General features: G+C 46.7%; 1 protein-coding gene across 9 annotated transcripts in view; it reads left to right on the top strand.

The window, feature by feature from the left end:
• LOC115179726 (B-cell CLL/lymphoma 9 protein) overlaps positions 1-14,992 on the top strand; it is a 108,553-nt gene that overhangs the window by 87,931 nt on the left and 5,630 nt on the right. For 7 of the 9 annotated variants that reach the window (XM_029741416.1, XM_029741419.1, XM_029741417.1 and 4 more), the window contains 5 exons: positions 6,854-7,233; positions 9,151-9,464; positions 11,754-11,864; positions 12,576-12,738; positions 14,658-14,757. In XM_029741416.1, the coding sequence (XP_029597276.1) occupies positions 6,926-7,233; positions 9,151-9,464; positions 11,754-11,864; positions 12,576-12,738; positions 14,658-14,757 (996 nt within the window). In that variant the 5' untranslated portion in view covers positions 6,854-6,925. Of the gene's footprint in view, positions 1-5,146; positions 5,263-6,853; positions 7,234-9,150; positions 9,465-11,753; positions 11,865-12,575; positions 12,739-14,657; positions 14,758-14,992 lie in introns of all 9 variants that reach the window. The other 2 variants (XM_029741412.1, XM_029741413.1) reach the window with 1 other exon arrangement.

Below are 14,992 nucleotides of genomic sequence, written 5' to 3'. Positions count from 1 at the left end.
TTATGGCAGTTTTGGAGCAGTGGTTTCTTGCTTGCTGAGCAAAAAACGTCCTCTCACTGTCAACTGCGTTTATTTTCAGCAAACTTAACATTTTAAATATTTGTATGAACATAACAAGATTCAACAACTGAGACATACCCTGAACAAGTTCCACAGACATGTAACTAACAAAAATTTAATAATGTGTCCCTGAACAAAGGGGGGGGTCAAAATCAAAAGTAACAGCCAGTATCTGGTGTGACCTCCAGCTGCATTAAGTACTGCAGTGCATCTTCTCCTCATGGACTGCACCAGATTTGCCAGTTCTTGTTGTGAGATGTTACCCCACTCTTCCACCAAGGAAACCTGCAAGTTCCTGTACTCTTTCTGGGGGAATGGCCCTAGCCCTCACCCTCCGATCCAACAGGTCCCAGACGTGCTCAATGGGATTGAGATCCGGGCTCTTCGCTGGCCATGGCAGAACACTGACATTCCTGTCTTGCTGGAAATCACGCACAGAACGAGCAGTATGGCTGGTGGCATTGTCATGCTGGAGGGTCATGCCAGGATGAGCCTGCAGGAAGGGTACCACATGAGGGAGGAGGAGGTCTTCCCTGTAACGCAAAGTGTTGAGATTGCCTGCAATGACAACAAGCTCAGTCCGATGATGCTGTGACACACCGCCCCAGACCATGACGAACACTCCCCCTCCAAATCGATCCCGCTCCAGAGTACAGGCCTCGGTGTAACGTTCATTCCTTCGATGATAAACGCGAATCCGACCATCACCACTGGTGAGATTAAACCGCGACTCATCAGTGAAGAGCACTTTTTGCCAGTCCTGTCTGGTCCAGCGACGGTGGTTTTGTGCCCATAGGCATCTTTGTTGCCGGTGATGTCTGGTGAGTACCTGCCTTACAACAGGCCTACAAGCCCTCAGTCCAGCCTCTCTCAGCCTATTGCGGTCAGTCTGAGCACTGATGGAGGGATTGTGCATTCCTGGTGTAACTCGGGCAGTTGTTGTTGCCATCCTGTACCTGACCCGCAGGTGTGATGTTCGGATGTACCGATCCTGTGCAGGTGTTGTTACACGTGGTCTGCCGCTGCAAGGACGATCAGCTGTCCGTCCGTTCTCCCTGTAGCGCTGTCTTAGGCGTCTCACAGTACGAACATTGCAATATATTTCCCTGGCCACATCTGCAGTCCTCATGCGTCCTTGCAGCATGCCTAAGGCACGTTGGCGCTGATGAGCAGGGACCCTGGGCATCTTTCTTTTGGTGTTTTTCAGAGTCAGTAGAAAGGCCTCTTTAGTGTCCTAAGTTTTCATAACTGTGACCTTAATTGCCTACTGTCTGTAAGCTGTTAGTGTCTTAACGACCATTCCAAAGGTGCATGTTCGTTACTTGTTTATGAGTCATTGAACAAGCATGGGAAACAGTGTTTAAACCCTTTACAATGATGATCTGTGAGGTTATTTGGATTTTTACGAATGATCTTTGAAAGACAGGGTCCTGAAAAGGGACGTTTCTTTTTTTGCTGAGTTTAGATTTTTTTGTACTTGTTTCCTCCAGCATCTTCACAAGGTCCTTTGCTGTTGTTCTGGGATTGATTTGCACTTTTCGCACCAAAGTACGTTCATCGCTAGGAGAAAGAACGCGTCTCCTTCCTGAGCGGTATGATGGCTGCGTGGTCCGAAGGTGTTTATACTTGCGTACTATTGTTTATACAGATGAATGTGGTACCAGATGAACGTGGAAATTGCTCCCAAGGATGAACCAGACTTGTGGAGGTCTACAAATTTTTTTTCTGAGATCTTGGCTGAAATCTTTTAGAAATTCCCATGATGTCAAGCATAGAGGCACTGAGTTTGAAGGTAGGCCTTGAAATACATCCACAGGTACACCTCCAATTGACTCAGATTATTTCAATTAGCCTATCAGAAGCTTCTAAAGCCATGACATCATTTTCTGGAATTTTCCAAGCTGTTTAAAGGCACAGTTAATGTATGCAAACTTCTGACCCACTGGAATTGTGATACAGTGAATTATAAGTGAAATAATCTGTCTGTAAACAATAGTTGGAAAAATTACTTGTCATGCACGAAGTAGATGTCCTTACCGACTTGCCAAAACCATAGTTTGTTAACAAGACATTTGTGGAGTGGTTGAAAAACGAGTGTTATTGACTCTACCTAAGTGTATGTAAACTTCCGACTTCAACTGTATTAGCTTCACGACATACTATGGAACGCCGTTTGGGTGTATGCGTGTCCAAAAATATACACGTCTAATAACACTTTTTGACAATAACGCTATGTGACATGTTAAATAAGCTTTTCATTTGACACGTCAAATAACGCAGTTCTATTATAGAACGTTGTGTGTGCTGAATTTGCAGGTGCAAGCCAAGCACCACCACTACTATCAGTAGCACTGTCAAAGTTGGACAAAAAAGTCTGCAAACAAGCACACACCGGCCACGAATGATGTGTTTACAGTACCGCATTGGTAATAAAGCATTATTTGTTCGACCACAACTTCTGGGGTAGCTAGCTTTAGCTTGGTACCTAGCTAGCACCAATACAACCAGCTTGAAAACTGACCAGTAGAAACTGCAGTCATTTTCATTCTTAGCAATGATTTAGGAATCCTTGTGAGTAAGTAATAGCTAGGTAGCCACTTGTTGTTCGCCTATTGAAATTGAACATCAGTTCATGAAAATAAATAGCTAGCCAGCTACTAAACCCTATTGCCCAAAGCTAACGTTATAAGCAGCCAGCTAGCTTCATGAGGCTCGACCGGACTGGGTTATGTGTTGTGAAGCTAGCCACAATAAGGATTAGGCACAATAATGGAATTTGCGGTTTGCCTTCAAAATAAAAGTACCTATTTGAAAGTAACGCAGAAGGTTACAATTGGTCGAATCATGCCTTATTTAGACTAGATAATGTTAAACAAGGTTGGAATGTGAAGCAATCACATGGGGTATCAGTCTACTCGGTGACACCCACAGAACACAACTGTGAAGAGTTTAGCTAGAGTTTTTAGTAAAGGACCCTGGGACTAAACACCTCCCTCTGCAACTGGATCCTTGACTTCCTGACGGCCCGCCACCAGGTGGTAAGGGTAGGCAACAACATGTCTGCCATGCTGATCCTCAACACTGGGGCCCCTCAGGGGTGTGTACTTACTCCCCTCCTGTACTCCCTGTTCACCCATGACTACGTGGCCAAACAACTCCAACACCAAGTTTGCTGACGACCCAACAGTCGTAGGCATGATCACCGACAACGACGAGACAGCCTATAGGGAGGACATCAGACACCTGGCTGTGTGGTGCCAGGACAACAACCTCAATGTGAGCAAGACAATGGAGCTGATTGTGGATTTCAGGAAAGGCGGGCCGAACAGGCCCCCATTAACATTGACGGGGCTGTAGTGGAGCGGGTCGAGCGTTTCAAGTTCCTTGGTGTCCACATCAACAACAAACTGGAATGGTCCAAATACACCAAGACAGTCGTGAATAGGGCACGACAACGCCTATTCCCCCTCAGGAGACTGAAAAGATTTGGCATGGGTCCTCAGATCCTCAAAGTTCTACAGCTGCACCATGGAGAGCATCCTGACCGGCTGCATCACCGCCTGGTATGGCAACTGCTCGGCATCTGACCGTAAGGCGCTACAGAGGGTAGTGCGTACGGCCCAGTACATCACTGGGGCCAAGTTTCCTGCCATCCAGGACCTATTTAATAGGCAGTGTCAGAGGAAAGCCCACAAAATTGTCAGAGACTGTTTTCTCTTTTACCGCACGACAAGCGGTACTGGAGCACCAAGTCTAGGACCAAAAGGCTCCTTAACAGCTTCTATCCCGAAGCCATAAGACTGCTGAACAATTTAATCAAATGTCCATCGGACTATTACATTGACATCCCCCCTACATTTGCTTTTGTACACTGCTGCTACTCGCTGTTTGTTATCTATGCACAGTCACTTTTTACGCCTACCGACATATACAAATTACCTCTATCCTGTACACTGACTAGGTACCCCCTGTATATAACCTCGTTATTGGTACTTTTTATCATTTTTTACTTTAGATTAAATGGTCAATATAATCAACTCCTCTTTAACTGCACTGTTGGTTAAGGGCTTGTAAGTAAGCATTTCACGGTAAGGTCCACACTTGTTGTATTCGGCGCAGGTGACAAGTTTGATTTGATTTTACGCAAATATTAGCGTTGTAGCTCTTATTGCAGGACTGTGACTGTGTAAAATCACCTCCCCGGTCAGCCTATTATGTGTATTGACATTCATATTGCACTGTACAGCTTTAGCTAAGGATTGGGGATCAATGAAATAGGGTATCAGTCTACTCAATACCCAAGATATTCTTTCCCAACGTCCTCCTCAGAGTTATCAGACTCCAAAACATCCACGCAGTAATGTTTTCCTCTGGAATAGTGTTCAATACACACATAGGTTGACAATAAATGTGGCTCAATTCACAGTTGTTTCAGAGTCCCACAATAAGAGCTACGACGCTAATGTTCTCTGGGTGTCACTGAGTAGACTGATACCCCGTGTCATTGATCCACAATCCATAGGCAAGGCTGTACAGTGAAATAAGCCCCCAATGCAATTCTAAAGTGAAATCCATTCAGTGTGAGTTCAACAGGTTTTTGTCAAATTAACGAATTATTGTCTTTTGTTGATTTTTATATAACAACATTCCAACCTCGTTTAGCATGATCTATTCAATTATGGCATAATTCTACTATTTATATTCATTTGCGTCAATGTCATACTTTTATTTTGAAAGCTCACCGCAAAGTCCACTATTGTGGCTAATTCTTATTGTGGCTAGCTTCACATAGATGGGTCCAACCACCATTATTCAAATAAGAAATCTCTTATAAATTAGGGTTATTTTAGATGACACTTACTATATAGCTACTGAAACAGATGTCGTTTTTGGGGAAGAACATTGTTTGCATCCATGAGCTAGCTAGCTTTTTTTATGACCAGCACTGTATGTACGCGAGACAAGTTTACCAGCATCATAGCAGACGTATCTATGAATCGTTGTGAAATACGAGTGATAGTGTAATCAATGTGTAATAACTACGTAAAACATGTATGAACGCGTTGAATTGTTATGTGATGTGCAGTCATATTCAGGTCCTGATTGTTCAACAAGCTTATTTGACACGTCAAAGACTCAAACGGCGTTCCATAGAAATCCTGGTTGAGAATTAAACGACGGAACAAAGAAACAGCTCAGCAAGTAAGTGAAAAATAGGTTTTGATGACGTTTTACTGCTAATGGGGACAAACGTAAATGGCAACAACATAACTTTTTGGTCAGTGTGGTGTGTGTGTATGTATGTAGCCTTTATTTAACTAGGCAAGTCAGTTAAGAAAAAATTCTTATTTACAATGACGGCCTACCCCGGCCAAACCCGAACGACGCTGGGCCAATTGTGCGCCGCCCCATGGGACTCCCAACTACGGCCGGATGTGATACAGCCTGGATTTAAACCAGGGACTGTAGTGACGCCTCTTGCACTGAGATGCAGTGCCTTAGACCACTGCGCCCATGTGTGTGTTAACTATTTAACTGTACTAGAATGCTTAAAAGGCCGCTAAAATGTTAAATATCTGTATCGTTTTTCTGGGGGGCAAGGAAGATGTCGGTTTCGGCCCAAAAATGTCACATCGGCGCATCACTAGTTGAGAGTTAAGAAACCCTTGGTGATCTTTGAACTAATTTTGGGTTTTGATTGTGAGTCTAGTATTGGATTGTGTTTTGGTGGTTGTGGCCATGCTGAAGTTTCAGCCTGATTTTCATTTGGATGATTCTCTCACTGGTTTCAGTCACCTACCCTTTAGCCAGAGGGGCTTATGGAACCACTTGCATCATCAGAGTATCTTGGAAGCTTTCCTGAATATTTTATGCTATCTTGACAGTGCAGCTTTATGGAGGAGTTTCTCATATCCCTACCTGAGGGTAGTGAGCAATACTTAAAATAAAAAAACGGTTTTATTCGCACTGAGAATACACATGCACGTGCATGTACACACACACACACCCATGCCTTCATTCACGAACCAGAACTAGCGTGCTTACCAGTGCACATGGGAGACTAGCTCCTTCTCACATACACATGTGCAGCGGGTGTATCCCAAATGGCACCCTATTCCCCACATAGTGCACTACTTTTGACCGGAACTCTATGGGCCCTAGTCAAAAGTAGTGCACGGTATAGGGTTCCAGTTGGAATGTAGGCAGTAACAAAAGCTGGGATTCTTCATTTCCACTTGCAGGGTTGTGGTGGTTGTTGGGGGTAGGGTGTCTGGGTGTGCGTGTTGTCAGAGGACAGGGAACTGTCTCATGACAGTGATTCGGAGAAAAAAGGGCCCCTGGTGGAGAGGAGGATGACACGCCAAACAAGGTTACACGGGAGAAATGGGCCTCTCTATTTCCACCCATCCTAGCATACCACTTAGAATAAAGCCATGCATTAGGGTTGAATACGTTGTAGTATGTTAGTGTAGCTGTTCAAACAGAGCCTCTGTGTTTCTCAACCCCTGGTCTATGATACTGTTGTCCTGTCAGTTGGCAGATCAGCATCTAATCTTATGGAGCTGTGCAATGTCAAACCAAGTAAGCCGTTCTGATTTGGTTAGTTGTCGATGTCACCGGCTTGTTTTGAGTGACGCAAACCATCTGAGGAGATGTTATAATGCCGGGGGTGCCTGATACAACAGTGGCGTTCCAAAACTTTTGTAAGTCACCAACATGCACACATTGTGAAGTTCCTTAACATTTTCTCCTGTTTTTCTTTTCTCCTTCCCTCCACCCCTGTCTTTACCAGTGTGCCCAAGGACTGTGAGAGCTCCTTGAGGAGACTCCAGGCACACAGCGCCTCACACTTACTGACATCCAGATGATGCTGGAGGTGCAAGAGGAAAGAGCAGCAGCCACAGCAGGAAACTTCAGCCGGAAAGAGCGTGTCAAGAAGGAGCGGGACGAGGCAGGCCCAGACAGTGGCCGAGCCAATAGCAACACTAACCCCTCCTCTAATAACCACAACTCCGCCCTCGCCGGCACAGGCCACAGGAACCCCCGGGCCAAGGCCACACCCTCGGCCAGCCCGCACCAGCACTTGACTCCGCCCTCTGTCTCCCTGGGATCGCCGTCAATGCATTCCAGCAATCCCAAAGTGAGGAACTCCCCATCGGCTAACACGCAGAGGTGAGCTGGGTCTATGTGTGCGACTATGTCTCTCTCTTGGCTCTTTAAAACAGGGGTACAACTCAACTTCAAGGACAAATTATCCTCCGCTCCTGGGCCACTCCGCGGGCCACAGGCTGTACATCCCTGCTTGATCACCTGTCAATCCCGCTGCGTAATGAAAGAGTTTGAACGCCTTCCACGTTGCCTCAAAAGCAAGCGGGCGGCGTATCTCAGAAGATTGCTGTGTCATCTCAACGTGGATCTTGAGATGTTTTAACACTTCCCCCAGGATAGTCACTGCAATAAAGACGACCGAGAACGAACCCTTTGTCCTTCTCCGATTAAGACCACCGTGTTAACTGGCGCGCCGTCCGACTCTCCGTTCTGTGTTGTAGTTTATAGCGTGGTATTTATTGAGACCTGTCTAGCAGTTGGATCTAAGTCCTCCGCTCCTAAACCTGCTAAGAGGTCAGGCGAGCTCAGATCTATCAGATCTGGCATCCTGTATGAGGTTTACACGACGACCAGACTTGGAGAACTACTCTGGCCTGTTAAAGCTTAACCTAGTGCAGCAGGTCCTGGCTATGCGTGAGCCCTGGAACAGTGACCTGAGTGTCTCCACCCTGCAGCTGCCTCTCTGCCAGCCCATCCCGGCCCGGCCCGTGCTGACTCAGGCCCTCTGGGACTAGTATAAAGGCTGCAGCTGCACTGCCAAAGCCCTGCTGGGGCCCGTCTCACAGTAGGCACGCCGGCCATATTGGCTCAACGTTTGGCTTCGGATCCATATTGGCTCCGGTTTTGGTCGCGGGGCCATTTTGGCTGGGTTTTTAGGAGAGTGCTAGGGCTTATGTTTCACTGCTAGCTAGAAAGGGAGGCCTGGTAGGGTCCTGTTTGGAGATTGTTGTTACTCCCATTGAGTGCTGTGACGCTGCCAGTCAACTATTTTCGATCTGTCCCTGGACTTTTAGCCCAATGCAGCGGTCATGCTGAACCTCGTACCACCAGCAATGGATGCCGGCAGTTCTCGAGCTACATTAGTGTGTGGTCAGACCAGAGACGGAAGAGGAAGGCTGCAAATTCCATGAACTAAGTAGACCAGACCAAGGTGCTATTGCATTGGTGTCTATAGAAGACACACCCAGTTAAGTAGACCGGAACTGACAATTATTTTTCAATGCCCGAGTGAACTATCTTCATTTATCCACCATCTTTGGTCGGACTACCCATTCCGTATCTGTTGTGCTTCCCTGTGTTCTACTTCCCGTTTCTCCTCCAACTTCATCGAGCAGCCCCCTTTTTCCCCTGCTTTGTCCATGTGTAACTGGTCTCCATGGCAATGGGGCGAGTTGTGTTCCTGTCTCTAGGTTTCTGTCCAGCACAGGGAGAAATGAGGCTGTGTACTAGTGCCTACTTTAACAAGGCACCGGTTATATATTAACACCCCCCCTTCCACCTTCCCTGCTGTTCCCAACTCTGTCAACAAAGAATGGGTGAGGACTGGAGGTGGCCCTGTTTACCCTTTATTAGTCACTCACCTGCGTACGTCATGCCTCCCCAACCAGCATCTGGGCCGTGTTCATTAGGGCCCGCAACAAAATGTTTCAGTCCATTTTCGAACGTATTGGCGCCTAATGAACATGACCCAGCTGCTGATTTAAGAGTGATGCTTTGTCAGGGCGGGGGAGCTGCCGTGTGCCTCCCTCAGCCTCTGGGAACTAGTCTCAGCCGTAGTACTTTGCCTGTCTGTTCTCGGCTGGAATGTTTACGTAAGAGAATATTAATGGCTCTTCTGTGATTTCTCATGTGTTGTTGATAATGACGGCGGTTTGATGTAAATAATGGGTGTATTAGTTTCTACTGTTAAGCGCATGTGATAAGACTTGCATATTGTTTGATTTTCCCCCACTAACTCTGGTTGTCTCTCCTCTCCATCAGCAGTCCCAAACAGAAGCAGGAGGCCATGGTACGCTCCCCACCCGTCATGTCTCCCTCCAGCGCCGCCCAGATGGACTCAAAACTACCCAATCAGGGAAAGCCGGGGGGCGCGGGCAGCCAATCGCAGCCCTCGCCCTGTGACCCCAAAATTCTAGGCCCTAAGGGGCCCGTAGGGAGCCTGGGACTCAAAAACGGACAAGGCCTGAATGCAGGCAACGGGGCCAAGGGCAAAATGAAGAGGGAAAGAAGCACTTCGGTGGAGTCATTTGAGCATCGTGACACGGGGACGCCCAACAACGAGGGGGATCAGAAAGGTAAGGCCGAGCCCTCCCCTACAACTAGTGATGGAGCCATCAACAGGTTTAGTCCGTCACCCTAAAAGAAGGCTTTTGATATGGAAGACAGGGTAGTGATTAACATCCTTTGGCACCTACAGTATCACTACATCATAATAGTCTCATGGAGACCGATTCAGAGTTCAGATATGCACCTCTTACTGTCACCTTGGTCATTTTCTCCAGAATCTCAAGGCAGAGTATTGTCCCCTAGTGAAAATGACTGTTCATACCAAATAGTAAGAAACTCCCGTTGAAAACCAGTGTTTTTTTTTTTTCCCACGTTCAACATCACCTTGCTGTCGCACCTTGTTCTCAACGATCCGCCGTGACATCAACTAGTCAGAGGGGTGAACTCAAAGCATCAAAATACCAAAATACAAGGGGGCTAGGTCTAGGATGTTGAGGTGTGGATTATTAACTCTTTATATGGAGTTGTCTGAGTGGGCTTTGTGACGGCTGTAGAGTCGTGTCCTTATAAGATGGCTCCCAGGCTTATCTGGCATGTCACGATGGCCCCCAGGACCCCACAGGGAATGTCATTAATCACACTATTCCTGGTAGCTTTGTATGAGGGAGCGTGTGTATGTATGTGTGTGTATATATATATATAATATGTGTGTGTGTGTGTGTGTGTGTGTGTGTTCCTCCTCGGGGCTGGCTATAGTGCTGCATTAAGACATCCACAACCCCGTTTATCTCCTGGTGGAAAAAACTCTGTGTAGGCTGGAGCCTTGGAAGAATCCATCTCGCTGTGTTCAAGGGGTGTCCAGTCGTTTTCCCCTTTAGTATTTCCATTTCACTGAGACATCTGGTGGTTACTACTGAGATTGCTGTTACTGAGCGGGATCTGGTTCTACGTCTTTCATGATATGAAATCATATAAATGTGAACAGTATTTTTCTTTTGGTATTGCGCCTACCACAACTAGATAGATGAATGAAAATGACAGTGGGGCAAATGGCAAAAGCATGCGAAAAGGAATGGGTGTAGTGTATATTAATAAAATACACTCTCTCAGAATACCCCTCCAGACACGTCAGTTTGATTGCTTAGTGTTAATGTAGATTGTTAGGTAATTGTTGATTTAATTGACATGCTTTAGGTGTGTGCCAGTGGCCATTTGTTTGTGGCATGCGCGTCTGTTGATGTAGCATGTGGATCATTCTGCACAGGGAGCTTCCACTCCATGTCCATCTCCAGCTAACACACACACACACACACACCACCTCATAAAGTTTTCAGGCTCTTGGCCTCGGGGCCTGCAGTGCACTGCTTGCCCGGAGGGGCCCACAGGTTTGGGGCTGGCGGTGGGAACAGAAGCTTCTGCAGTTCTGAAAGCGAGTGGTTTGGTGTGTCGACAGTGCACACTCCTAGTGATGTGAGACTGACTTCGTTTTAAAGTATACGCACAATGTCGGACCGGGAGCTGCTGTAGGGACGCAGTTTAAGCCTAGTCCTGGACTAAAAGTACTTGAGAGAGACTTTAAACCTCCATTAAGCACGCTGCTTAATCTGGGTCAGGGAAACCGGCCTTTAACGTTTAAAATGCTATCTTAAATTAGTGACCGTTTGTGCATGTTTGGTTGTCTACATGTGAGACTTTGGGGTAAGAGGTAAGGGTCATTCGGTAGGCACAAATCGGAAGAAAACACTCAAAAATGGAGTGAAATGGGTCTGTACGATCTGAAGAGCTTGTTTTTGTTTTCCGTTGCACAGCGTTTTGCCTCATGAACACAACCCAGGCCACCCCCCAGTGTCCCGCTGGGCTCCCTGTGATTGTTGTCTGTTTAAAAGACACCGGGCTAAATAATTTATACACCCCCCCCCCCCCCCCTCCCTCCCTCTCTCTCAGAGATCAATCAGGACCGCCCACTTCACCCCGCATGCCTCACAGGCAGCTCGTCTCCCTCCACCCATTGTCCCGCTGAGAGCATTGATCTGAACTAGCGAATAGTCAACATGTTATTTTGTCGTAATGTGTTAATCCTGTCGCCTGGCCCCAGGTCTGTTTGTGCTGTTATAGCCAACTCATATCGTCATTGTCCATAGGATTTAACAAGGCAGCACAAACGGATCTGGAACCAGGCTATGAATGCTGCATCACATTATTGTAAACCCATCAAACACCAGCTATGCCCAAATGTGTTGTTCAATTACCTTCACTTGTGCATGGCAAAATCAGTAGGTCGTAATGAGTACAGCTTTATAGGTGTGCTTGATTGACACTAGCCAGACTTAGCTCCTTCATCTCTCTCTCTGGTGTAGAGCTGGGCAGCCGAGCCAAGAGGCTGTGTGTAGCAGAGCGGCGGCAGCCCTACAGTGGAGCGGACTGGTGCTCTGGGGGCGAGAGTGACGAGGAAGACCCAGGGTTCTTTAGTAAGTACTGTAGCTACCTGGTCGACTGGTCCCAGATTTGTTTGTACAGTCTTACCAACTCCTTTGGTCACTGCCACAAACGGTACTCTGGCAGCGTTTACACAGGCAGTCCAATTCAGACCAATTTTTCACTAATTGATCATTTGACCAATCAGATCAGCTCTGAAAAAAATATGTGGTGAGAAGTTCTGATGTGATTGGTCAAAAGACCAATTAGTGGGAAAAATATCAGAATTGGGCTGCCTGTGTAAACGCAGCCAAACAGATCTGGGACCAGACCAGTGAACTGGGGTTGGGAAGGAACAGAAGCGTGATTTGCTCTGAGTGCTCCCCATGGCCCTCCTAAATCAGATTACACCGGCCTAATGATCTGGTGCCGTATGTGTCAAGCGTCTCAGAGTAGGAGTGCTGGTCTAGGAGCAGTTTGGCTTTTTAGATCACAGTGAATAAGACTACATGGACAGCGAGGAACTGATTCTACTCTGAGACGCTTGATACTCTACATCTCATCTGAATAGTTCCAGGTTGTATTTATTGCAGTGAACAGATTATATCTGATCTCACAGCGCTCCCGGACAAGTGTTTTAACGTCTAAGGAACCACATACAGCGATATTTTGAGATGCACAATGGAGACAACCTGGAGACAACCAGACCGTCATGGTCTGGTCCATAGTGTTTTCTCACCTCTACTTCCTGTTTGTCTCTCCAGACTGCAATTTGATAGAGATGAAGCCTCTGGACTCCAACAACGCGCTCAGCACGGCCACGTCGACACACAATGCCGTTGGAGGGCAGAGCATGGAGCTGGGCGGCAGCGGTCCCAAGCCCGGGTCAAAGGTCGTGTACGTCTTCACCACAGAGATGGCCAACAAGTAAGCTAGCTCTGGCTGTTTGTTTGTAGGGTTGATTGGTCATTGTTCATGATCTGTACATTAAAGTATACCACACACTGAACTCTCTCTCCGGATTTAACAATGGCGGAAACTCCCTCAGGCCAATGCTTCTTTGACCAATCCGATGCTTTTAAATCTGACAAGGAGGGTGCAAGTTCACACTTCTGGAGAAGGGTGGAGACGAGTGAATGCATTCAAAATGAAGTCACCTGATGGGAACCTTAGTGTGGGGTGTTGCCCCCTTCCCTCCTGACGCTTCAGAGAGATCTAGCCAGTTCCCTGTCTCTGACCCGTGCACTACCATCTCCTCCTCGCACACCCTTCTCTGCCCTGAGTAGCCTAGCCAGCCCCCTGGTCAGTGTGTTCTGGCGGTCACTGACAGACTGGCTGTGAATAATGACAGAGGGTCACCCAAACTCCGGGCTGTCCCCTAGTGGGGTGGTCCCATTTGATTGACAAGTGATGACAACAAGCTCTCTCTCTCCCCCCACCACTTATCTGCCCTGAGTAGCCCAGCCAACTCCTGATCAGTGTGTTCTGCCTGTCTCGACCTCTGTATGCTCGGCTATGAAAAGCCCTCTGACATTTACTGACATTTACTCCCGAGGTGCTGACCTTTTGCACCCTCTATAGCCACTATTATTTGACCCTGCTGGTCATCTACGAACATTTGAACATCTCGAAGAACGATTTAGCCTTAATGTCTATGCACTCTTATAATCTCCACCCGGCATAGCCAGAAGAGGACTGGCCACCCCTCAGAGCCTGGTTCCTCTCTAGGTTTCTAGAGAGTTCCTGCCTTTCTAGGGAGTTTTTCCTAGCCACTGTGCTTCTACGTCTGCATTGCTTGCTGTTTGGGGTTTTAGGCTGGGTTTCTGTACAGCACTTTGTGACATCTGCTGATGTAAGAAGGGCTTTATAAATACAATTGATAGATTGATGAGGAGAGATGGACAACAGGAGTCCATTCCAGCCCTGCCGCTCATCCCTAACCATGGGACGCTCAACTGTTTAGTTCACCCGTGTAGTTCAGCTGGCTATTACTGATTTACAGTTTGCTTGAACTCCCTCCCAGAACGCATTGGCTGTGTTTACACAGGCATCCCAATTCAGATGTTTTGCCCAATTATTGGCAAAAGAGCTGATATGACTAGTCAGAAGACTAATTAGTAGGATTGCATCCTTGAGCTGCAATGAACGAAGGACTCCTTCCTCATTGAGGTTTTATGGTGGTGTTATGAGACGGACGGAGGTGTTCTAGATTCTGCACTCTGGTCTACATGAATGGAAGAAGTAATTGGAGAGAGTAATTGAGGCCGCTGTGGCCTATTCGCAGACGGGTGATTATGGTTTCTGATCGTCTTGAGGGTCCTTCGTGGTTATTGCTGATTGAAACCAAGTATAGATGCCTTCCTTTTCCACCTTCTGTCCATTCCTTTTGCCATTTGTCTGGGATTCTGAGGAGTGAACCAAGGACTATGCTAAGCAGATGTATTTAAAGGCCCACGATATCACCATGCGGTAACTTAGTTACTAGAACAATAAGAGCTTTTCCCCTCCCCACTCAGACCACTCCCAGACGGTCCTAGCTAAATCCTAGCTTGAGAAATTGCCCTTTGCTAAGAAGTAGTTTTTGTTTCTTTTTGACCATTTTCATTGAGAGCATTCACAGTAAGGTACCTAATTGTTACCCAGAAAAAAAGAAGAAAACGTCCGCATTGGACCTTGTTTATTGTCTGCAGTGTGTATTGTTCACAATTGTGGTCAATATATGGCTTTGATGATAGGCTTCAATTATTCATTTATTATCCTGATTTTGAAATGGGCCTCTTCCACCTGTTGCCTGTTTGAAACGCATGCGCACACACCTACTCATGAGCGTGCTCCGCTGTCTGCAGGGCGGCTGATGCGGTCTTCACAGGCCACTCGGACAACATCATTGCCTTCCACATGAACAACAACTCCAACTCCAAGGGCAACAAGCCTCATCTACCTGTGGTAAGTCTAACCCACTTCAATACAAAACCACATTTAACTAGCCTATTATTTATCATACCATTTGGGGTATCATCGAAATCTGTCATTTTGCATTGTGCCCCTTGTTGGTCTGGTAATATGTTATATAACAATGTTAAAACTTTAAGCATGGTTTTGACAAGGTTATGATATTTGTCCAACTCCAAATAATAGTGTATTTTTTGAAGCTATATTAATTATGCACCCTGGCGTGCCA

The sequence above is a fragment of the Salmo trutta genome, chromosome 39 (genome assembly GCF_901001165.1).
Source record: "Salmo trutta chromosome 39, fSalTru1.1, whole genome shotgun sequence".
NCBI lineage: Eukaryota > Metazoa > Chordata > Actinopteri > Salmoniformes > Salmonidae > Salmo > Salmo trutta.
This window is presented reverse-complemented; position numbering and strand designations above follow the sequence as displayed.